Genomic DNA, 22139 nt, shown 5'->3' on the forward strand with positions numbered 1-22139 from the left:
CACAAAAAAAGGTTTGTTCTGAGAAAATGCATTTAATTTACATTTTTTAAATCCGGGAATGTCCATTTGTAAGTTGTTGTGTATGCACTGTTATTCACTGCAGAGTGTTTTTGCATTTCCAGGGAGAACAAGGACAAATGTGATACATAAGCAGTTGCATAGGATCAACATAATACAAAAAAGGTATTTCAAAACTAGACTGGACAAATTAAGACAAAATAATAGTGAAACACATTGAATTGCACAAGTCTGAATTTTGATAGTATTTTATTCTGACCTGTGCTTTCTGAGGCTCAAAATGAGGAATGACAAATATAAATGTACAATTCTTTAAAATTAGGATTCTCCTTTACTGGCCAGTGCATGGGTCAGCATTCAGTGCTAAGAAATGAGGTGTTAAGTCTGATGTCCTGCTGTTTCTGCTGAGAATACCTATAAGATGCAAGCAGAAACATCACCTTTCCCCATATGAGCCTCTGTTTCCATCCCTCTATCCTGGAGGTAATGGCTTGGTATGTTTTGCCAGTATGTCACTGTCTGTCACAACTGGAGGTCATAAGGGAGGAAGTGGGACAGGGTGAGGGTGGAATAATTAGTTATCTGGACATGAAAATTAATGTCATAGCACTGTGACATTAAGCAGCGATTAAAGTGCCTGCTAGCTACAGGATTCATCTAAGTAGAAAAAACTCCAGCAGCTACAATCAGGAGACAAAAGTTCATCCTGGTCGCATTATAGATACAGCAGTAGAAACCAAAACACACCTTTTCTGTATTGCACAGCTTTAGTGTGTAGGACTTATTAGAAGAGGGAAACTACTGATATACCAGAGGAAACGCACCACTGGTCACATTCAAGAGACTTGGTGTGGATATGGTTACAGTGGTGGTTTTTCTTTCATCACAAAAACTGTTTGGCACACTCAGCCATCTCCAGAGTTTTTGAAATCGTTTTGAAAAATCCTTATTATATTTAATCATGGATCAAATTTAAAGGCGTACAATACAGGATATTTTAGACTTGTTGTAGTCCTTTGTTTATAATCAAATAAGTCTCCTCCTGCTGTTCAACCTGCCCACTCACTCTGAGTACCTCACGTAGCATGGCTGGATAGCTAGAGGTAATGGCAGTACCGTGAAATGAACATTAAGAAGGCAGATTTGATTATAACATAATATGAACAATGTTATTCTTCATGACATGCATACATATTTCTGATATAATGTGATTTAAGAGAGTACCTTCTAAACAAGAAAAGTCACATAATAAAGAAAAATTAACATCTTGTTAAAATTCTGGGATTGCTATTGTGGTTGGACTTAAAACCAGCATACGACTAGGGGCCCAGGAGCGAGTTTGGGAACCACTATTCTATGGAACAGGAATTCTGGAATTCGAAAATAAACCAGAGAGTTTCGAGAGCTTTTTGGCATATTCTAGTTGCCGTAGACGATAACAATTTAGGGGAGGAGACTACAGTCTGTAACGTTACTGGAGGTATATTTTAATTCCCGGAGAAATGCAACTTTGAAATTTGCCTTTCGAACTTCAAGGTAGGACGCAAAGATAATGCTATGGGGTGACATTTTCAATATATCGATCCTGCTTGTTGCTTGGCAGGGATGTAGGATGTAAATCGCGACACTTTCCTTCCTACGCAGCAGCGACTCCCTATACGCGTGTTAATACCGAATGTCCAATGGAAAACCAAAATGGATGGACGGCTAACGTAAAAATTTTTCCCGACCGTGAAAACTGTCTGGCTGCGTCCGAATAGTCTTTTTCCCTAACTGAGTGAAATGACCCGGAAGTATCTAAGTGGCAGCCATGATAAGAGCTGTTCGAATTCTCTAAATGCTAAGGATAGGTGCATCAATGCTTCCTATCTTATCTCCCTTAGCTTAGGGTACACTGGACCGTCCTGTACGAAAGAAAATGAGATAACGCTGTCCCATAATTCCTTGCGGTAGCAACATTTAAAGCGACGCCCCATTCGGCCGTTCACGAAAACAAACCATCAACATGACTGAGTTGTGTGGTGGCTCTTAAGCTATTATATGCATAGGCTTATAGTCAGATCATAATCAGCATATTACCCGTAACACAGAAGTTTGTCTTTCAAGAAAAAGGGAATGAGACGTTTTTAGCCAAATTATGTTTTTAATTCAACATGTTTGAAACTTAAGAATGATGATATGTACTATAGTAGATTTGTAGGCCTAACATGTTGTGCCTGTCTTGCATAAATTTAACAATTATTTTCATACAAGCATAATTGGGATTCATGTCGGTAAATATGAGTGGACAGGAGGGTGAGCGTGAGCAACCACTATCAACGTGACAACCATTTCGTTTCACTTTTGTGATTGGTAGCCTATACTCCTTTTTTATTTCAATTACAACCTTGGTAATGAAGTAATGTATTACGTAGCCTAATGTAAGTGCAATCGGATTCTCTTAGCCCCGCGGTTGTCTTTTCCTAAGTCTTTTTGAATTCTCCTTCACATCTTTCCTGAACCTCATGACGTTTTCCATCAAGATCAAGGAAAAGTGGTTAGGAAAAGACATAGGACGTATTCTTTTTTTTGACTATTTAGACACAGCTCCTGACTTGTTTACATTCTGGACAGATGTGGCTAGTGGGTAAATCTATCCCTGTTTCCGTCTCAGCACTTTCGACACAAGCAATATCGGAAGCGCTATCCTAAAATTTCTTCTTACCATGAAGAGTGCCAACCGTAGAAATGTGTTAACACGGCGGCACAATTATATCGAGAAATACCATCTTTTGGGGAAAAAACGCTGTATTCTGTAAATGAATTTAGATCAAACTTACCATTCATAAAAACGCTCGTCAATAACCCACTGTATTTATTTATAATGTCATCATAGCGCGGAGTGTTTAAAACCATAAAACCACCCCTTACCAAAAAAAAAAAAAAGAAATAGTCCAAAATGTAAACAAGTCAGGCAGTTTTCACGGTCGGGGATAAGAGAAACAGATCGAATGTATTGCCAACAAGAAGTGCCACCTGATCACAGGTCCGGCTTATTTTAGCCCATTGGCGTCAGTTCGCAAATATGTGCGCTTTTTATACCCCTGAACTGTAAACTTCAACAGTAAGGTCTTTAGCTGTTTTTTTAACGCCACGAGATCAAGATGAAACTTCTAAGTTGCATACAGTGCAGAGCATGCAGAGCAATTTAGACATTCCAGAATTTGCTAGCTATATGGCGTAACTGTACCTTACAGAATATTGTCTAAAGTCTCGTAACATTTCCTTCATCCCACCGGTTTTGTAACTCACTGATACTGTACTGCTGCAATTTTTGGGACCCTGTACTCTCTTTTCCGCTACCACCTCCTTTTCTCCAGGCCAGGGCAGAGAGGTTTTAGGACAGGATTTCATATGTCATCAGTCTGCTGGGGAGAGTTGGAACTTAACTACATTAGACCAGCAAACTGTTTTGACCCAACAACGGAAAATCTGTTTAAATAGCTGGATTGCTTGGTTTTTGTTGCTGTTAAAAGATAACGAACAACAACAGATAAAGAGCCATTCCCAATGAAAAGAAATTGCAGAGTTTACCAGAAGGCCAGCAGCTCCCCACAGGAGACACATTTTTAGGTAGTGCAATGTTGAGGTAATGTATATGACCAGAAATGATATTCATTTGCTTGTTGACTGATAGTGGTAGTTACGTCAAGATTTGACTGGCTTGTTTCATTTTGCTTTGGTGAGGTTAGCCAGCTGTGTCTGCAAAATTAATTGGCTTACTGTGAAATGCAAACATTAAGTTAATTTGCAATTTAGCAAGGTTTGGTTAAGAAAAAGATTGCATGCAATATTTCTGGCTTGGTGAACGGCAAAAATAGCTAACCAGAAAGCTTAGCCTTTAGCTAACTAGTAATTCTGCTGGCTAGTATAAGAAAACGAATAACTTCATGTACAACAGGGGTGTACAGTCTTACCTGAAAAGGGCTGATGGGGTTAGGCCTACAGGATTTTGTTTTTAGCCCTGCTTTATGACACCTGATTCAACTGATGAACTAATCATTAGTTTTTAATGAAGATTTTTATAAGTAAAATCAGCCGTCTTAGTGCTGGGCTTAAACAAACACCTGCACCCACCATTAGCCATTTTCAGATGAGATCGGACACCTAGCTGATGTACTACTAGATAGAATTCTCAACCAGTTTGCTAGCTAAGTAAATAGCAATTCAAATATGGTTGCTAGGTTAAAATGACAAGGTGAAAAACAAGGTGAAAATAAACTTATGTTTTCAATTTTAAAAAGTCTTAAAATTGTCTTCACGTGAAACAAATGATTGGACATTACTTTATAGGAAGCTACATTTGCATGTAAATCATAGCTGGCATATTGGGAACTTTACAAAACATGGCATTTATTTGTCTAATTAGGCAGAAACTTTAATTGGTGGTCTCTATTAACTTGATCGCTAATAATACTATTTTTGATATGAGGAGAGGGTGGTTATTGAGGGGGAAAATATATTTTTTTAAACTTCAAAAATGCTGGATGAATGTTCTTTATTGGGTTGTATGTTCATGTCATTTAAATCAGAAGATGTAGGCTACTATATATGCAAGATAAACGGCTACATAAATCATAAGTGTCCATGTATGAAACTGGTTTTTCACAGGCATTGCATTTATGGTGGTTAAACCACGCAATGGAAAATTAGTAGAAAATATTGTATTAAGTTATTTGTAATATACAAAATGCCTGGTAGAAATCAGTCAGATAGTATTTTTATTCATTCTCTCCCATGGAGGTGGGGAATCGGGCAGTAACTTGATGGAAATCTGTCCACTCCTATTAATGCTTCTGAAATGGTTCAGTTTCCAAACTTGCAAATCTCACTAAAGATGTGCATGGATTTGGCTTCTTTTTTCCCCTCCCTAAACCGTGATGATACTTTTTCACCGTGTCCTGTGTTTTCTGCTTGCTTTTTTCCCCCTCAGTGAAAAAACAGGTGCAAGTTTAAATCCACTGAAGCCTGGCTTTTGAATCGGAAGTGTGTGTGAAAGAGAAAATCAGATCTACTTGCCTTGGTTACTTTGGAGAGGAGGAGATGAGAGTCAATAATCCTGTCTGTGTTTTTAACTTTCAGCTTTGCATTGTTCTCGGAAAGTTGTGTACCTGTTGCAAATTCCTTGAACTTTGGCAACTTTGGGAGCCCACTGCTTTTTGGCCCCGCCTCTTTGCGGTTGGCCCAGATTAAGACCCAGTTGGCCCTGCACCAGCTCAACACAATCACCACCGGTAACCACGGCGCAACAGCTTTGTCCTTGCTGAACTTGCTCAAGGTCACGATGTCCCATCCCTTGTACAACCCACGGGGGGCACCCTTCTCCAACCAGAGGCCTGTCATGTCCAACCAGTACGGCTTGAATGCACAGCCAGTTCTTGACATGGCAGGTGCGCGCTTAGGTCCTGCGGCAGGGATGATGTCTCCAATGATGCCCCAGCAGATGGGCTACCAGATGGCCCAGCACCCCACGGGCCTGCCTCAGGACATGGAGTCCACCATAGACATGCACATCCGTGGAGCTCGGGAGGAGGTTCGGCTGCTCAACCAGATGATACACCAGCACAAGGACCCCCGCCTGAGGAAAGAGCCCAGGGAAGAGATGCTGTCTCAGGGGAACAGCTTCCCCCCGCAGAGGGTCCCTGGCAGACCAGAGGAGCAATCCACTGTGGACTGGTCAAACTTCCAGAACCTAAACAAGCTCTTCGCCCCGCAAGTGATGGCCCAGCCATCCCCTCCTGCCCAGATGTTCCAACCCTCTGGGTTTGGGACCCCTTCTGGGGGAGGCAGAGGAAGTGCTGAGAGCCAGCCTCCTCCAGCGTCCATTCCTGCCGAGCGCCGGCAGTCCCGTTACACCTCGGAGAGCGCCAGCAGTATCCTGGCGAGTTTTGGACTTTCGAACGAGGACCTTGAACTCCTCAGTCACTACCCTGATGAGCAGCTCACCCCTGACAACCTGCCCTTCATTTTGCGAGATATCAGAGTCAGAAAGGCCAAGAGGAACCTGCCGGACGTGGACCACCGTCTCCAATCACCCGGCACGCAGGATCGCCTCGGGGGCGAGCCGCGGCCCAGCAAAGTAATTGACTATGGACACTCAAGCAAATTTGGCTACTCTGAGAAGAGCCAGGACAGTTTCAAGCATGAACAGCGGACCACAGACCCTCAGAAATATGTGAGGGATGCACCCGTTGCAGTCTCCACTTTCCCCTCAGTAGACTCCAAACGGCAGAGCTCTGGACCTGTTTCTAAAAAACCACTGATTGACCAGAGGAAGAATCCACCCAGCATGGAGGACAAGACCGGCAAGAGTGTGCCAACCAGAGACTCCCTACCGGCACCCAACAGACCCACGGCGGGGCCTCCACCGCCCACCCACGGCATCAGAGCCAACCTGGTGAACCTCACCGAGGGCAGCAGCGCTCTGAAGCCCGGGTTTGCGGTCACGAAGCCAGCCTGGTCTTCCTCGTTCCCTCCAAGCAACGCTGGGACCTCGAAGAGACTACCCACACCTACCATGATGAATGATTACTCCGCTGCATCCCCAAGAATCTTTCCCCATACGTGTTCTCTCTGTAACGTAGAATGTGTCCAGATAAAGGTGAGTATTTGCCTCACAAGTGTCTCATATCAAATTATAGGTTTGGGTTTTGAATCTGCCTGTCTGTTCTCATGTTTGTGATTCCTGTATGTCTGTTGCTTAATGGTGAGTTTAAGTGTAATTTCAACCCAGAGTTCCTTGGGCTGAGAATTCTAATCTAGAACAAACTGTCAGATGCTCGTAATCGGTATAGTTCATGAAGCTTGGTTAATTAGGTGGTGTCTGTGGGGAATAATGTACGTCTGATAATCCAGCACCTGAAACTAAATAAAATTTTTCCTTCCTATGAAACATTTGCACAATTTATATGAACTTGTATAATGCTTAAAATGTAGGCTAATATACACAGCAAGTGGGCCTTTCCACTTCTGAAATTAAAAAGTCAATAGAAATGCAAAAGACTTGCAAGACTTGAGGATGAAGAGCAGGATGAAGAACAAGGGCTGCTGGGACTTTTTATAAGTTTGTTTATTGACCATGGACCTTGGGCAGCTTCAGTTAGGTGTGCACTGAGTTATCAGTGTTGCGTTGTCAGTAAGACCAAATTAAGAAAAAAGACAGCGAGCACGCGTGTGCCCTGTGTTGAGAGGGACTAGGGTAGTTGCGCATCGACAACTACGAGGAGCAGTAGGACTCATTACAGGAAGCTGAAGATGCAAGTGGAGGATGGAAATGGCCTCATTTTGTCATTTTAAGTGGAAAAATGGGAGTTCTTAGTGGGAATGTTTTTGGAAGATTGTAGGGCATATAGATTTAAGAAATCTATTAATAACCTGAATTTATTTTGAGCACTGGATCCATCCATTAATGCTATTTTTACAATTATTCATGTTGAAAAATTTAATTCTTATTTTTCTTAGTTAATGCTTTTTATTTTTGTTCTTTTACATTTTTTGACTTGTTTTGTTGTGAGGGAAAAGTCCAGTGAGCAATGTGCACTAAGGAACTAGAAATTACAGTCACATGGCTGCACTGGACTGATTTCAGTACCTGCTATTTAATTATTTACCCTTTTTGTCCTTTTTGCCCTGGGCCATTGCCGCCCACAATGCTCCCCCCACAAAAAAAAAAAACAAAAACCTGACAAACAGAAAAATAAAAAACAATCCTCATTTTGTGTCATATCACTGTTTTTTACAGTGGTCTGGTAGACCTCACTTCTCTTTCATTTTCTAGGCTGAATAGGAATTGCTTACTGTTTCTGTTGACCAGTAGAGTAATTGGCGATTAAGGAACTGTTTCAGTTCAATCATTTTTCACAACCGATACATTTTAATTGTCTTGAATAACTTCAACTTGAGTAAGTTATCGGTGCTGTGGTCACAGGCAAACCGTTTGTTTTGCTTTGTGAAAGAGATGTGATAGATGTGATAGACAAGCCCGTTGCTCCGGGGTTGAGGCGGGAGGTTGCGTAGAGTAATGAATCCTGTCTGCGCTCTGTGTCTCTTTGGTCGGCAGGACTGGATCGAGCACCAGAACACCAGCATTCACATCGAGAGCTGCCGACGCCTGCGAAAGCAGTGAGTTTACTGTGAAAGCATGTGGATTTAGGACGGAAGGACCCTGGCAATTTGGGCTGATTCACTTTCATGTTGTTTTCCGTTTGGTAGGGGGTTGTTCTAACTGTTCTTTTTGTTTTGCGAAGATTTCCTGACTGGAACGTGGAGACTGTTGCAGTTTCCAGGTGAGTGTTGTTTTGAGTTGTGATGTGTGTGTGTGTGTATATATGGCTGCATATATGGCCTTTGTGTTTGTGACATCGGTTGCTCTTATTTTAGGACCGAGAGGAAGCCGCCCCCGGAGCACCGCCCCCCAAAGCGACGAACTCGCTCCTCATCCAGATCCCGGTCGTGGTCCCGCTCGCCCAGCCCCTGGCGTTACCATGGCCGCTCGGATTCGCGGGGTCGTAGGCCGCGCTCCCGGAGCCCCCGCTCCCGGAGCCCCCGGCGATACCGCCGGTCACGGAGCCGGTCCCGTTCACCCCGCCGTGTGGCACGCAACCAGGCCCCGCTGCAGCCCCGCCGCCGGTCCCGCACCCCTCCGCCCCGCCGGTCCCGCACCCCCCCGCCCCGGCGGTCCCGCTCGCGCTCCCGCAGCTTCACCCGCCTCTCCCCGCCCCGCGCCACCCGGTGGCTGAACCCCCGACACGCCAGCCCTCGCCGGCAGCAGCGGTCCTCCAGCAGCGAGAGGCTTGCCAAAATGCTGATCGAGTCGTCAGGTAAGAGCCCAACGGCGCAAGCTTCTGCACCACCGTAAGAGCCCCCTCCATGGCAGTTCACGTTGTGCCTTAACATCTCCTGTGGTGACCTCTGTGTGTTTGTGTGTGCAGGACTGGCTGTGACTCACAACACCGCTCTGGAGGCCATGGTGAAGTCCCTGGCGCCCGCTCTCATGGCGGAGCTGGCCAAGAAAAAGAGCGGCTCCTCCTCTGCCTCCACCAAGAGCGCGGACAAGAAGAAGACCTCCCCACCCACCTCTGGAAAAACAGTCCCCTCAAAGACTGGCACCTCCAAGGTGTGTCCCCCACTAGAAACTGCTTCTCACCTTTAACTTCAGGGAAAAGTGTGCCAATGCTGTCGTGCTCAAGTGTTGCAGTTACAAAGAGCTGATTTGTTTAGTTTTCAGGTGCAAAATTTTCAATCTGTGTAACATTTTACATTTGTGAAAAAACTCTTTTGTTCGTGTAAATTTTGTATGCTGTTTTATAAGATTATTTCCCTCTTGAGTGTCCAGTTTTCTCATTGTCTAACTACACTGAACCTCCTGTCTTGTCAGAATGTCAAAGGGATGAGGTTGCGTGCAATTCATTCTGGGGTCTGCGACTAAAGTAGTGTTCTTATTATCTTCAGCCACATAAAAAGTAGATTGGAAAACAAAGGAAAGGTTGTGTGATTAAAATGATGTAATTATGTCATTGCTATAATGTTCAGTCAGGAGTGGTCTGTTGTTGTCAAAAATAACTGTCAACATCTAAAGGCCATATTACACTGTCCGTCCTCTAGGCTACAGTGTGCATGGAGAGGGAAGAGGATGCCAAAACCCTGGCTGAGTGCAGGAACCTGACGATACGAGGCAGAACCATTAGCATCTGTGTGGAGAAAGTACGTCCGAAACCTGCCGCCATCCACCACCCCCACATGGTGTTTCTGTGATGTTTTCGGTGATCAGACTTTCTCATTCATCTCTTCTGCCCATTGTATTTGTTTTCAGGATGCAAGAGATCACAAGGTGAAGCCTCTTGTAGGAAAAAAGTAAGTCTACGCTTCTCAGCCTTTGATGCCAAAAGACTACAACAACCACGATCCTGTGCTGCTATACTGGAAGCCAGTTCTTTGGAGTATTAAATGGCCCATTTGATTTCTTTTACGTCACCATAGGAAGAAGGTGCCTTCGGCCAAGCTGCCCGCGAGCATGAAGGCAAAGGTGCCTGCCAAGAAAACAGGTTTGCTGCCCCCCCAACCACAACATTGTGCAATCATTCCATCTAAAAAAATATGCGCATCCCCCTGATATCCTGTCACCACACCTCAAAGATTGAACTGGCAGTTAATAATAATAATAATAATAATAATAATAATAACTTTTGCTCTGGTTCACTACATTTGGTTTGCAGCACAACAATGACAGTTGGTCATGTGACTACTATTTAATTTTTTAAGAAGCTTCCTTGGAGCTGAATTCCTGCTTGGCTAAGGATTCATTTGAAGGGCTACAAAATTGTTTCCAAGCATTTCAAATTCACCCTGAGGACGCCATCTGACTCGTGTGCTTTTGATTTTTTCCACAGATGGCAACGTTGTAAAGAAGGTGGTAAAGAAGGTATGATGTTTTTGAAAAAAAAAAAATATATATTTTGCTATAATAGAAATGTCCAGGAGACTACCCCAAAAGAATAGAGCCGGGGTCTGCTCTGATATATGAAGTTGCCAGTGCTGGGATCATCCGCTTTGCTTCACCAGTGCTGTACTTTTCCCTCAGGATTTGCCCAAGAAGTCTATCATCCAGATTTTGGGTCTGCCAGAGAGCGGCTACACAGAGGACGACCTCAAAAATCTGGCCACACCCTTTGGCTTCTCCTCTGGCCTCCTCATCGCCGTCCAGCAGAAACAAGTACAGTAGCTGGGTTGTCATGGCCTACTGGGCCAGTTGGTCTCGTCTTCAAGGGCCAACATGCTGGCCCAGAAGTTGGGCTTGCATCCTGATCACGTGCAGACCACTTGCATTATAAGAATGAGTGACAAATGTGTACATTTTCATTGTTTGCACAGTGTGACACTGGCTTCAACTAGAGATGGGTGAATTAAACGAATAATGGGTGGAGCTTTCCCATGAGCTGTCAATCACAGACTTGTACAAACCAATCAAAAGGCTTTGCCTGCCTTACGGTACGATTGATTCAAATTGACGATTTCAGGTGTTGGTTCCACCCTTTGTTTTTAGTATTCCGGAAGTCTTGCACTCATGTCACTGCTTCAGACTAGCGGCATCATGGGAAACAAAGCGTGTTGGGCTCTGACATCTTCTCAAACTTAACTTTCCTTGTTGCTGTTTCTTAGGCGTTTGTGGAGCTTCCCGACCTAGATTCTGCAGAGGCCATGTTGAAGACCTACAAGGAAAGCCCGCCCAAAATCCAGGACTGTCAGCTGAGCTTCGAGCACATGACCCGGCCCATAGATTTCAGCAATCCGGTGAGGAAACCTCCACCCCGTGTGGATCATTTTTCCAGCCACAGAATATACTGGTTCTTTGTTATCCTAGAGAAGCTCTGAAAGACGATCACTTGCTTATCCCGTGAATTTGAAAATGTTTTCCCGATGGACAATTCATTTTTATAATTGTAGATTTTAATCGATCTTACTGTTAATTATTATTATTTTTTTAGGAGTCATTGTTCAGAATGTTGATGGGAATTGAGAAGCCCACGGTGAGTTATTATTTTTATTACTATTATTTATTAATTTTTTTACCATGCCTTTTTTCAGACTCTTGAATAAGCTGTAAAAGCTTATCGGCAGTATGTTTCTGGTTTTGGGTTTAATCTGGTTTTGAGTTTCATAAAAGGCTGATGTCAGACTAGATCTCAGCTGCAACTTTCTGAAGCTCTGCAGAATTTTCCATGACCCACCAAACTTTTAACCTGTCCTTATTCAGCTCTTCGGCCACTCATTGTAAATAAAAGGTTCCAATTAAATGATGTTTTCCTACCATTGGCCCAGAATCCTATTGAATCTGTGATTGATTGAGCCTGTCTGCTCTCCTGAGACTCCAAAGGGCATGACCCAGGGAGAGGAGATGGTCACAGAATACGATTTCTATTTCAGACTAAGAGTTCAGAGAGGGTAAGAAACAAGGCAGTTGTGAAGGTAAATTCTGAACTTGAGAAGCTCCAGGAGGAATACTTGCAGATGGCCACTGTGTGGCAGTGCTCAACGATTAAAAAGGCAAATTTAGACTTGGAAAGAAATTTTTGAAATTTTTCAGATATTTTGTGGAAGGTTTTTTTTGGTGTGTGTATGGAAGGGCTGCATTTATTTTGCTGTTGGTACATTACACTTTGGATTTTTAAAAAATAAAATTTTTTGTTTATACAGCTAGTGAAGAAACTGAGAGAATGTGAGGAAGTATTGGTACCTCTGGTGATGGATAGAGCAGGGTTTAGAATACAGAAAGTGCCGTGGCGGGGATCGAAGCCCCTACCTGTGCTTGGAGAATCGCGTTTGGCTCCTACCCTACGGACTGCGCCACTCGTCTCACCTTTGATCCTTTTTAAACTTGAATAGAATTCCAGTCAGATTAAATGCAGTGGTCATGTCCTTTCGTCCCACAGAATGCAACTGTTTCAAAGTTTGTATGCTGTTGTTTGTGTATTTGTGTTCATACAAAAAAATTCCTTACTCAGTCTGCCCTGAGTAACCCAGGTTCTGGTTCTGTCCAATCCGCAGGAAGCTGCTAACCTTGGGGACCGCCTCCTGACGGTCAACAACGTTCCCATGGGGATCAGCCCAACCACAGAGGTCAAGGAGCTAATCAAACGCTTTGGGAGCTTCAAGCAGGCCTTGGTGCTGAATCACAGGGTGAGCAGGAACGGTCCACTGCCGCTCTGGCAAGAGTACCTGGGTTACAGGCTGCATAGGTGACATCACAGTTGGGTAATTAATCAAGGGTGCCGCTGCATTAGCTGATATGGGGAACAGATGGAAAACTCTTGAGTTCCAAGCCTAGTTCTCTAACTGCTATACTGGAGCATAAGTCACACAGTGTATTCAGGTTTTTTTATTTCCCACCTTATCAGATCATTTTGGAAATGGATACTCCAGCCATTGCCAAGGCAGTCTTCAATCGTTTCCAGAAGTTTCCCTGCATTGTCCAGAACAGCCCCCTCACCTTTTCTGTGATCAATAAACCTGTGAAGGCTGCAGAAGAGGTAAGTTTTCGTGGCCCTCTTTTCTCTTGTAAACTCGGCATAGCACGTGTCAATTTTGAGTGATGTATAAAAATAATAAATAAAAAAAAAACATCAGTATAATGATGTTTCAGTGAAGGTGGGTTCATGTGTACATTAAGGCTAGCTGATGCCTGTGATAGTACTGACTGCACTGTTTTGTCTTGCAGGTCAAGAAGAAACCTGAAGTTAAAAGGTAATGTTTCATGCTTAAATTTCACCTTCTAAAAACATGGCACATTTATACGTCCAGTGCCGGTAACTGAACAGGTCAAGTTTCAGTCTCGACTGTCTGCTTTTCTTTACAGTGGCAGACCTGCCCCTAAGCCTGGTGATGCAGCTAAGAAGGGCTTAGCGGCCCCCAAAACCATGGCCGCCGGCTTGAAAGGCACCCCCGCTGGCCCCAAAACCGCAGCTGCTGCAGGAAAAGCAAAAATGTCCAAGGCTCCCGCAACCACACCCACCCCCGCGGCCACAAAGGCCGGGAATCCTGCTGCAGCCAGCGCTGCCGCCACGGGCAAAACCGCTCAACCAGCTCCCACAGCGCCCCCTGCTGTCACCCCCATTGCCACAGCTGCTAAGGAACCTCCAGCCAAACCCAGCTCCCCACCACCAGAGGGCGCAGTAACATCTGCCAAGAGCCAGACGGTGGAGACCACAGACAATCAGAAAAGCCAGTTGGATGCCCCCGCTGGAGATCAGGGTACAGCTGAAGCCCCCCTTGTAGAGACCAAAGAGGACCAGGGGGCGAGCCAGGAGGCCTTACCGAGCAATACTGCTCCCGCGCCAGCAGAGGGCGATGTTGCCAACTCGGCTGCAGTCGAGGACAAGGACGTTATGGCTGTGGTTGAGGACAAGGACGTTATGGCTGTGGTCGAGGACAGCAACGTTGCGGTCGAGGACAAGGAGGTTGCGGTCAAGGACAGGGACGTTGCGGTCGAGGGCAAGGACCTTACAGTCGCGGTCGAGGAAAAGGATGTTACGGCCGCGGTCAAGGACAAGGACGTTACGGCCGCGGAGGGCGACTCCAAACAGGACTGCAAGCCCGCAGCGGTGGCCAAGCCAGAGAGCGAGCCGCAGGCCGGGAAGGCTCCGCCCGCCAAAGGCCCCGCCCCGACGGCCCCCAGGCCCGACCAGAAGCCGCCGGACTTCCCGCCGGTGACGCAGGAGATCCTGCGGGCACTGGAGGCGGCGGTGCAGGAGTGCCGCATGCGCTCGTCCCTCCGGCGCAGCGAGGAGGCCAAGCGCGCCGAGGCCGGCAAGGGCGGGGCACCGCCCCCCCGCCGTGAGCCGTCCCCGCCCCGGGACAGGCACCGCGGCCGCGCCCAGTCAGACGATGAGCTGCCCCCCGTCACGCACAGAGGGAGCTCGTCTGGGTCATCGTCAGGGTCGCGAAAGAGCAGGCGCGATGGGAGCCCCGCCCCCAGGAGGGGGAAGGACCACGAGGGGGAAGTGGATAAGCTCAAGGTGAGAGCGGCATTACCGCCCCAATCTATGAGCAGTGTTTTCATTAGTGGCCACATTTTTTCAATAACCGCCTTTTATGATTAGTCACCATGTTTCTGACTTTTCTGTCTTTATCTGCAATCCCCCCCTCCATTCAGAACTACAGCTCAAGTAGATCCTCTAAGTCATCAAGCAACTCCAAAGCTGCAGGTGACAAAAGGGTAAGAGCCCCCTTCCTTTTCAAGAATAAAATTAAAATTGACCCTTGGCAAGTATAAAGCAGCAAGGGCCTTGTGTTCTCATGAATGTTTTGTGGTTACTGGTGAAACCACACCTGATCTCTCTACCCCAGGCTGAGGAACAGGACTTCACCGAAGACATCTTTCCGTTCGACCTGGACGAGTTCGTCACCGTGGACGAGGTCGGGGATGACCTGGAGGGTTCCTCTCAGGAGGAAGAGAAAAAGACCTCGGAGCCCCTACAGCACTCCACGCCCTTCCCGGGAAGTTCCAGAACACGGAGGAGGACCCGGGCCTCACCGACTGCAAAAAACCAGAAGAAGCCCGCCCCTCCCACTCAGAAATCACTGAAGAAACAGACAACCACTGCCAAGGGCAAGCAGGCCAAGAAGGTTCCGTCCAAACCTGTGGGGACCAAAGACGAGCAGAGGCCCCAGGTAGCTGCAGAGGGGGCCGGTGAGGTGGTGTTGAAGATGGAGTCTGAAACCCCTAAAACGGAGGTGGAGCTGGATGAGAAGATGGAGGAACAGAAGGTGGAGGAGGAAAAGGCCAAACCCCCTGTTACCTCAGACCCTCAGCGCGGTGAGGATATGGAGACTTCCGCTCCAGAAAGTGCAGCTGAAGTGGTGGAAACCAAAACTGTGGACGTGGCGGCAGAGGCCACCACAACCACAGAAACTGTTACCTTGGCCTTGGAAAGCCAACCGGAACACCAAGCTGAGGAGGAAGGCCCCGCAGTGGAGGAGAAGGGCCAGTCGACGGGTGAGACCACTGCTCCCTCCATCCCTGCAGCCCAAAAGTCCCAAGAGCCACCTGTGGATCGGAGTCCCTCAGATCGGAGTCCCTCAGAGGAGAGTCCTGCAGAGGCGGCCCCCACGGAAAGGGCTCCGACGGAGACTGCTTCCACGGAGACAGCTCCTGTGGAGACTGATGACCTGGTGCCTACGAAGCAGGAGCAGCCCAAGAAGATGGAGCCTGGCCTTAAGAAGGCTCCCCAGGGACTGGCGGCCGCTCTGGTCACCCTGGACGAGGTGAGCGAGGAAGAGGAGGACTACCCCGATGAAGAGGAGGATGAGGAGGAGCTGCTGATGGAGCAGAACGAGGCGCTGGTGACGGTGGACGAGGTGGGCGGGGACGAGGACCCCTTCCTGCAGGCGGTGAAGGACCTCCAGGCCCTGGTCACCCTGGATGAGATCGTGGAGGAGGACGAGCCCAGCTCCGAGCCCTTCCCCTTCGGACTGGGGGAGGAGACTGGCGACGCCTTCAACCCCGAGGTCAGCAGATACCTCTATCCATCTGTCTCGCTCTTTCTTCTGATCCTTCTCTCTCTGGGTCACTCTTACTTTTAATCTCTTAACCTCTTTCTCTCTATCATCTTCTCCACTCCTGCTAGTTATGAGGCTATGTAAATTTTACAGCTTCTCATTTGTCTGTGGTGCTTCTTTTTTGACAATACTGCTGCTTGACTGATAATGTCTTTTAATGGGATATAATACCTACTCTGTTATATTTAGCAGTCATCCCAGTTTGTTCTGGGTTCCTGCTGTGCTAACGGAGCTTCCACTGCAGGCTTTGCTGACACTAGACGAAACGCAGGACGACGATGAGGAGACTGGGGCAGAGGCAGCCAAGATGGCGACCTCCGAGAAGTCCACAGAAAGTCCCGCTACCCATGAGGTAGTGTCAAATTTTAAGCTCCTCATTTCCTTTGTCTGTGATGCTTCTTATTTGATGATAATGCTGCTTGGCTGATGATTCCTATATTGCTGTTATTTAGCTATGGTAATGGTGCTCTCTCCGCAGGCTCTGTTGACTCTGGATGAAACACTGGGTGACGATGAGGAATTGGAGGAAGACAAGATACCAAGCTCCGAAAAATCCACTGACTCTCCGTCCCTCCCGACCGGTGAGCGTGGGGAGGGGTTCGAGGGAGGGTTCTGGTGAAAGGTGTGGCTCCGTGGTTGCTGTGGGAAGAGGTTAACTGATGTGTAGTTATGTTTGCTGAATTGGGATAGTGGGGGATATTTCATAAATTGCTAATATGGAGCTAGCTACCTTGTGCATATATTTTCAATTGAACAATGACTGCCTGTGACGGGTGGTCTAGCTCCACCCTCCAGCCAGATGTACCTGAAGTCACCTGAAAGTACAGGGAGGGGAGTGATAACATACTGAATGACTTTAGTGAGGAGCCCTATCTGATCTCAGTGGAGAAGGGGAGTGTTGATATTGTACTGAATAACTTCAGTGAGGAGAGGAACCCTATCTGCTCTCAGTGGGGAAGGGAAGTGGCGATATTGTACTGAATGACTCTAGTGAGGAGCCCTATCTGGGGAAGGGGAGTGTTGATATTGTACTGAATGACTTCAGTGAGGAGCCCTATCTGGGGAAGGGGAGTGTTGATATTGTACTGAATGACTTCAGTGAGGAGCCCTATCTTCTGTCAGAGGGGAAGGGCAGTGCTGACGATGTCCTGAATGATCTACCTGTTGTTAAAGGTCTTGCGCAGTCTGACTCCCCTGTCGTACCCTCGGCTGAGTCGGGTGAGCTTGTGGGGTCTCCCAGCCCCGAGGAGGTGGGCAGGGGGCTGGAGGAGCTGCGGAAGATGAATTTCGTTACTGTGGATGAGGTTGGAGAGGAAGAGGAGCAGCAGCAGCAGCAGGAGGAGGAGGAAGAAGAGGTGGAACCCGCACCAAGTCCCGTCGTGACGGGCGGTCGGCCCAAGAAGAGAGGGCGCCAGGCCACTGGTGAGTATTGGGGTAGGGTACTGCGGTTGGAATGTGATAAGCGGACTTGCAGGAACAACGGTGTGGTGCAGAAAGGAGATGCTGGGTTGTGCATCTTAACCTCAATCCCAAATGCGCTCTCCCCACATTGCAGTCAGGAAATCAGCCAGAGGGAGGAAGCCTTTGCCTGTGAAGAAAGAGGAGGCGGACCCCACCCCTGTGACCCCTGTGGAGTTCTGCTCTGTCTTGGTCCCGGATCCTCAGACCGTGAAGACAGAGGCGTCCGAGGACATGCCCGACGACGAGCCATTTCATGCCAGACAGGACCCAAAGTCCAACGGGGATAAAGCTCTCTCAGAGGATCCACAGGAGGGCCTTTGCACGACCAACCCAAGAGCCACGGTCAAAGGTAGGACAACTAGAACTTAAGGACAATGGCCGAGTGTGTCCCTAGAGCTGGAGGAAAGTGTTTGGTTAATGTGAAATGGGGAAGTCTCGCTCTCAGTGGCTCTCACTTTCATTTCAGACCCAATGAGTTTTTTAAGCTTGTATTTAATTTTAGTGGAGAGCAGTCGTCTGCATTTTGTTATTTTGTATTTTGTAGAAGTTTGAATGATAAAGACTTTACCTGATGTTACCCTCCCACTATTGCACTGTGGTCTGTTGGAAGTTGTAGTTTTGGTTAAACGGTGAGAACATGGCTGTAGATGGCTGCACTACATCATTAGAGCCGCTCAGAGCGCTGCGTCTGTGTTGCAGAAGAGTCTAGGCTCAGGAGAGACGAGGGCCAGGTAGAGGAGCCGGACGCCAAGAAGCACAGAACAGAGTCTCCTGTTCCCACAGACTACAAGATGCCTCCATTCTCTGCAAACAACCCCATTGGTAAGGCACAGGACTAAGAATTAATCTCACCCTTCTCCACGCCACCCTCATTATTTTTCGCAGTGATTTGTTAAAATCGTTTGTGAAGTATTTTATCAGTCACGTGGCCCGCAATCACATTGTCGTTGTGAATAATTGGCAGCTCATCAGTGCTTTCGTGTGCGTGACATCAGACACGTTGGGTTGCGGTCAGAACGTGTGAGGTTGGGTGGCCGCTCACTGAGTAACCCCGTATGATGTACAGGGATCTGGTGGCCAACTGGTTGGGGGGGGGGATTGTTTCTCGAAATGCTGTTGCAGCCATGATGCGCACGTTTTGCTTGCGTGCGTTCGTGAGGTTGCTGAGCCGTATCTCTACGATTGCTTGTCCTGTGTCACCTTTTAGGCCTGGAGTTTGTGGTCCCGAAGACGGGCTTCTTCTGCAAGCTCTGCTCTCTGTTCTACGGCAGCGAAGACGCTGCCAAGAAGACCCACTGCAGCAGCCTCAAGCACTATCAGAACATGGAGGTGAGAGACGTTACTAATGCCTGTGCCCTATTCTGATTGGTTCTGCTGGTTGCAGTGTTGGCAGATGGAAGAGTAAATTAATCAATTTCTTCTTTTTTTTCTTTCTTCTCGTTTCTGCAGAAGCATTTCCAGAAGCTAAGACCGGGTTCCAGTTGCAACTCCCTGTCCGAATGAATTCTTCCCCCTTTCCCCCCCCCTCCTTTCCACATCCTGTGGGTTTTTCACATTTATGGGTCCAATCTCTCTCTGTACATTTGTTTCCTTTCAGGAGTTAATAACCCTGTTAATTTAAAGAGAGAAACTAGCGAAAAGCAAAACGCAAGTGTGTAACACAATAAACTGAGTTTTATTAAAAAAACTTTGTAAGCTTTTTTTGGGTTTGCATGCTGTTACTGCCATGAAAATTCAGAGTTCAGGGTTGTTTTCATTGTGGACTTGCACACCTGCCATAATATTTCAGCTAATATATTAGCTATTGAGGTCATAATTTCAGTTTTCATCTTCATTTTTTGATAAGCACATTTCTTGATTGCAAATCTGTTTTTCCCATGGCGCGCAGGCAGTACTGCCACCGTGGGCTTTGCATGTCAAATTGTGGTCATCACTCACTCATGGACGACCTTTGAGGGACATTTTGGGGGACGCACACGCAAGTGGTGCTTCGTTTAGTAGGACGCATGCGCAGGTGGTACGGCACAAGATTTTTAAGCACAGCTTTATCGCCTAACGTTACTTTAGCTAACCCTAACATGTTAGCATTTCGCCTACTTTAGTTAACCTAGTTAGCGCATACGGATTGCCTGCTTTAGTTAACCTAGTTAGCGCATGCGGATCGCCTACTTTAGTTAATCTAGTTAGCGCTTACGGATGCTATCCTGCACGCATGAGTAAGAGCTAAGGACACACAGCTACAACCACCGATACAGGTGTATGGACACACGGAGGACAACAAATAACGTTATAGCCATAGCTAGAGTGAGAGCACCTATTATTGACCACCTTCATTCGACAGACAGGAAAACGTAAATAGATTTGCAAATATATATGAAATAGGTGGAATATCGGTAACAACCTGTACCTAGTTATGTAGGAAAACATGTCCTTGTTATCCTCCCGTGGTTATATTTTCAGTACTTTCACGAATTTTTTCTGTGCCGGCAAATAAGTCAGAGGTCGTCCAGCGCTAGCTTTTGGTTGCTAAGGGGATGTGTATTGATCATCCCATATAAATGCATGGAACTTGACATTAGACATTTGCTAGCATACTGTATAATGTCCTATCTTGCATATTCAATATTAATATGAGAAAGGGTGGTCGCATGTCTCGGAATCTGTACATATTCACAGTTGTAAGCCAAGTCACAGGACGCAATATAGCCGTTAGGAAAGCCGTTTGAAATTATGAAGCAACGTCTGTGCCATTGGATTTAATGGGCTGCGATGAGATAATTCCGAGCGTGTTGCTTGTCTTAAAGTTGATATTGTAAATAAGACTATTAATATAACATGCATATGTATGAAGTTGGTTTTTTACATTTAAACAGTTTATTATGTGTATTTTTACAGGACTTACATTTTACTAGGTAACAATGTCCAGTTCTCTCTAATAAATATGAAGTAAATGCACTACCGGTTAAGGTGGTCGATACACGTAAATGGTAAATGGACTGCATTTATATAGCGCTTTTATTCAAAGCGATTTACAAGAAGGGATTAGGTGTCTTGCTCAGGGACGCTTCGACATGCCCAGGGCGGGGGATCGAACCGGCAACCCTCCGACTGCCAGACAACCGCTCTTACCATACCCCTCCCCTCCCCCCCCCCCTCGGGTGGTCGATAATAGGTGCTCTCACTCTAGCTAGCTGTATAGTTAGTACAGGTGCGCCGTGGGTCTGGACCGTTTCGTGCTTGTTATTTTATAAACTAATATAAACCTTTTATCTGATGGTTTCTGTGGGGGGTGTTGTAATTTAATATCACCTTCCGAAAGACTGTTCACTTGTTGGGCCCTGTCAAAGTACAACAAACATGGAAGTAGTTAACAGGATTGAGAAGTGGATGCGCAGTTTGTTTTCCAATGTTGGTAGCTGTGCATGGCCATGTACTCCTGTCACTGAACAATTCCTCCCTTCAGGCAAACATCACAGCCCTGAGACAGAATCAGTCCCGTAATACAGTTACTCTTCATCAGTATCACAAGGGCTGGGAACATTGTGACTCGCATCTATTCATCAATCTGTTTGCCTCCTGAGCCATTTTCTATTTTTGGTTGCTTTCAGGCCTGTTCATGAGTTGAAAATCTTAAGCAGTCCTTTACAGAATTGCATTATAACCTAAGTCCATAACTGAAAGGGTAATTGTCATCTGTTTTTTAAATGTATTTTTTAAATGATTTTACAAGGTGACCCTGTGCATTTTCTGCTTGAAAACTGAATTAACTAGAAAAGGACAATTATGGATTGAGAAATAGAATTTCCCTTTCAGAGCTCTGCTTTAATAAATTAATCCCTTAATTTCAAAGATATATGTATTAATTAAAAAAAGTATGAACCAGCAGTTTTTATATACATATGGAATGGAGACGGTCTCACATTAGGATTTTCCCTGTGTAACCCTGATTTTACGAAGGATCATTCTGAAGCATTTTATCCATGATTTCCCACAGCAAGTATGTGCTTTTGGTACAGGGGTTTGCCTGCCATCTCCAATAGTGAGGCCCTTGCTGGGCCTGAGAGATACATTTGGAAACCACAGATTGCCACAGAAACCTCCTTGTGTTTCAAGACACTAAATGCACACACCAAGGTTGGAACCATGAACTGTCAGTACATTTAAAAAAAATAAAATAAAAGTAGGGCTAATGTCTGCCAGTGTGGCCTTCTTACTGGAACAGGCATTACTTGTATTCTGAATGGATTTATTACAACGGTGTAAATGCTACTTTGTAAATTAATGTGAAATAGTTGTCTCTGCTAGGCATAAGAAAAAGGAGGGGAAAAATCTAATAAGAAAATTAAAATGAGGTCCATAAACAGGTTCGCCTGTGTTTTTTACTTGTGGTATTTATTTTTTGCAGGTGTGCTTGTTGATGATGTCACTTCCTGTCTTGGATACACACTGCCTACTGCCCTGACTGGGCTTCACTAGCACTCCTAAGCTTTCTCAATAACCCTGCCGCACATCTTTCCCAGCTCTCGTTCACACACTGCCTTTCTCATTTCTCCCACCCATTTACTGTT

At 46.2% G+C, this 22139-nt stretch overlaps 1 protein-coding gene and 1 long non-coding RNA gene across 4 annotated transcripts; one reads left to right on the forward strand and one right to left on the reverse strand.

The window, feature by feature from the left end:
• Positions 1 to 250: 250 nt before the first annotated feature.
• On the reverse strand, positions 251 to 5248 carry LOC135259402 (uncharacterized). Its single transcript, XR_010331265.1, has 2 exons — positions 5134 to 5248; positions 251 to 1547 (listed from the first exon to the last, which is right to left on the reverse strand). It is a non-coding gene; the product is annotated as an uncharacterized LOC135259402 (long non-coding RNA).
• znf638 (zinc finger protein 638) lies at positions 1455 to 19258 on the forward strand. 3 transcript variants are annotated; one of them, XM_064343781.1, is made up of 27 exons: positions 1455 to 1554; positions 5140 to 6658; positions 8117 to 8178; positions 8304 to 8342; positions 8437 to 8876; positions 8988 to 9172; positions 9661 to 9759; positions 9869 to 9909; positions 10036 to 10100; positions 10446 to 10477; positions 10637 to 10768; positions 11215 to 11346; positions 11541 to 11582; positions 11980 to 12021; positions 12601 to 12732; positions 12951 to 13082; positions 13271 to 13296; positions 13409 to 14567; positions 14705 to 14767; positions 14899 to 16059; positions 16355 to 16462; positions 16589 to 16691; positions 17284 to 17532; positions 17666 to 17920; positions 18271 to 18393; positions 18779 to 18900; positions 19021 to 19258. In XM_064343781.1, the coding sequence occupies exons 2-27, from the start codon at positions 5342 to 5344 to the stop codon at positions 19072 to 19074; spliced, it is 6315 nt and encodes a 2104-aa protein (XP_064199851.1). In that variant the 5' UTR covers positions 1455 to 1554; positions 5140 to 5341; the 3' UTR covers positions 19075 to 19258. The 3 variants fall into 3 exon arrangements, with proteins under 3 accessions (XP_064199851.1, XP_064199848.1, XP_064199849.1); XM_064343778.1 differs by lacking the exon at positions 1455 to 1554 and adding an exon at positions 2866 to 3646; XM_064343779.1 differs by lacking the exons at positions 1455 to 1554; positions 11980 to 12021 and adding an exon at positions 2868 to 3646.
• Positions 19259 to 22139: the final 2881 nt, after the last annotated feature.

The sequence above is a fragment of the Anguilla rostrata genome, chromosome 7 (genome assembly GCF_018555375.3).
Source record: "Anguilla rostrata isolate EN2019 chromosome 7, ASM1855537v3, whole genome shotgun sequence".
Lineage (NCBI taxonomy): Eukaryota > Metazoa > Chordata > Actinopteri > Anguilliformes > Anguillidae > Anguilla > Anguilla rostrata.

Excerpts from the sequence above, each read along its gene's own strand:
- znf638 (XM_064343778.1), top strand. Across the intron at positions 9,910-10,035 it reads AAGCCTCTTGTAGGAAAAAA|GAAGAAGGTGCCTTCGGCCA; the intron begins GTAAGTCTACGC and ends ACGTCACCATAG. Across the intron at positions 12,022-12,600 it reads GAAACAAGGCAGTTGTGAAG|GAAGCTGCTAACCTTGGGGA; the intron begins GTAAATTCTGAA and ends TCCAATCCGCAG.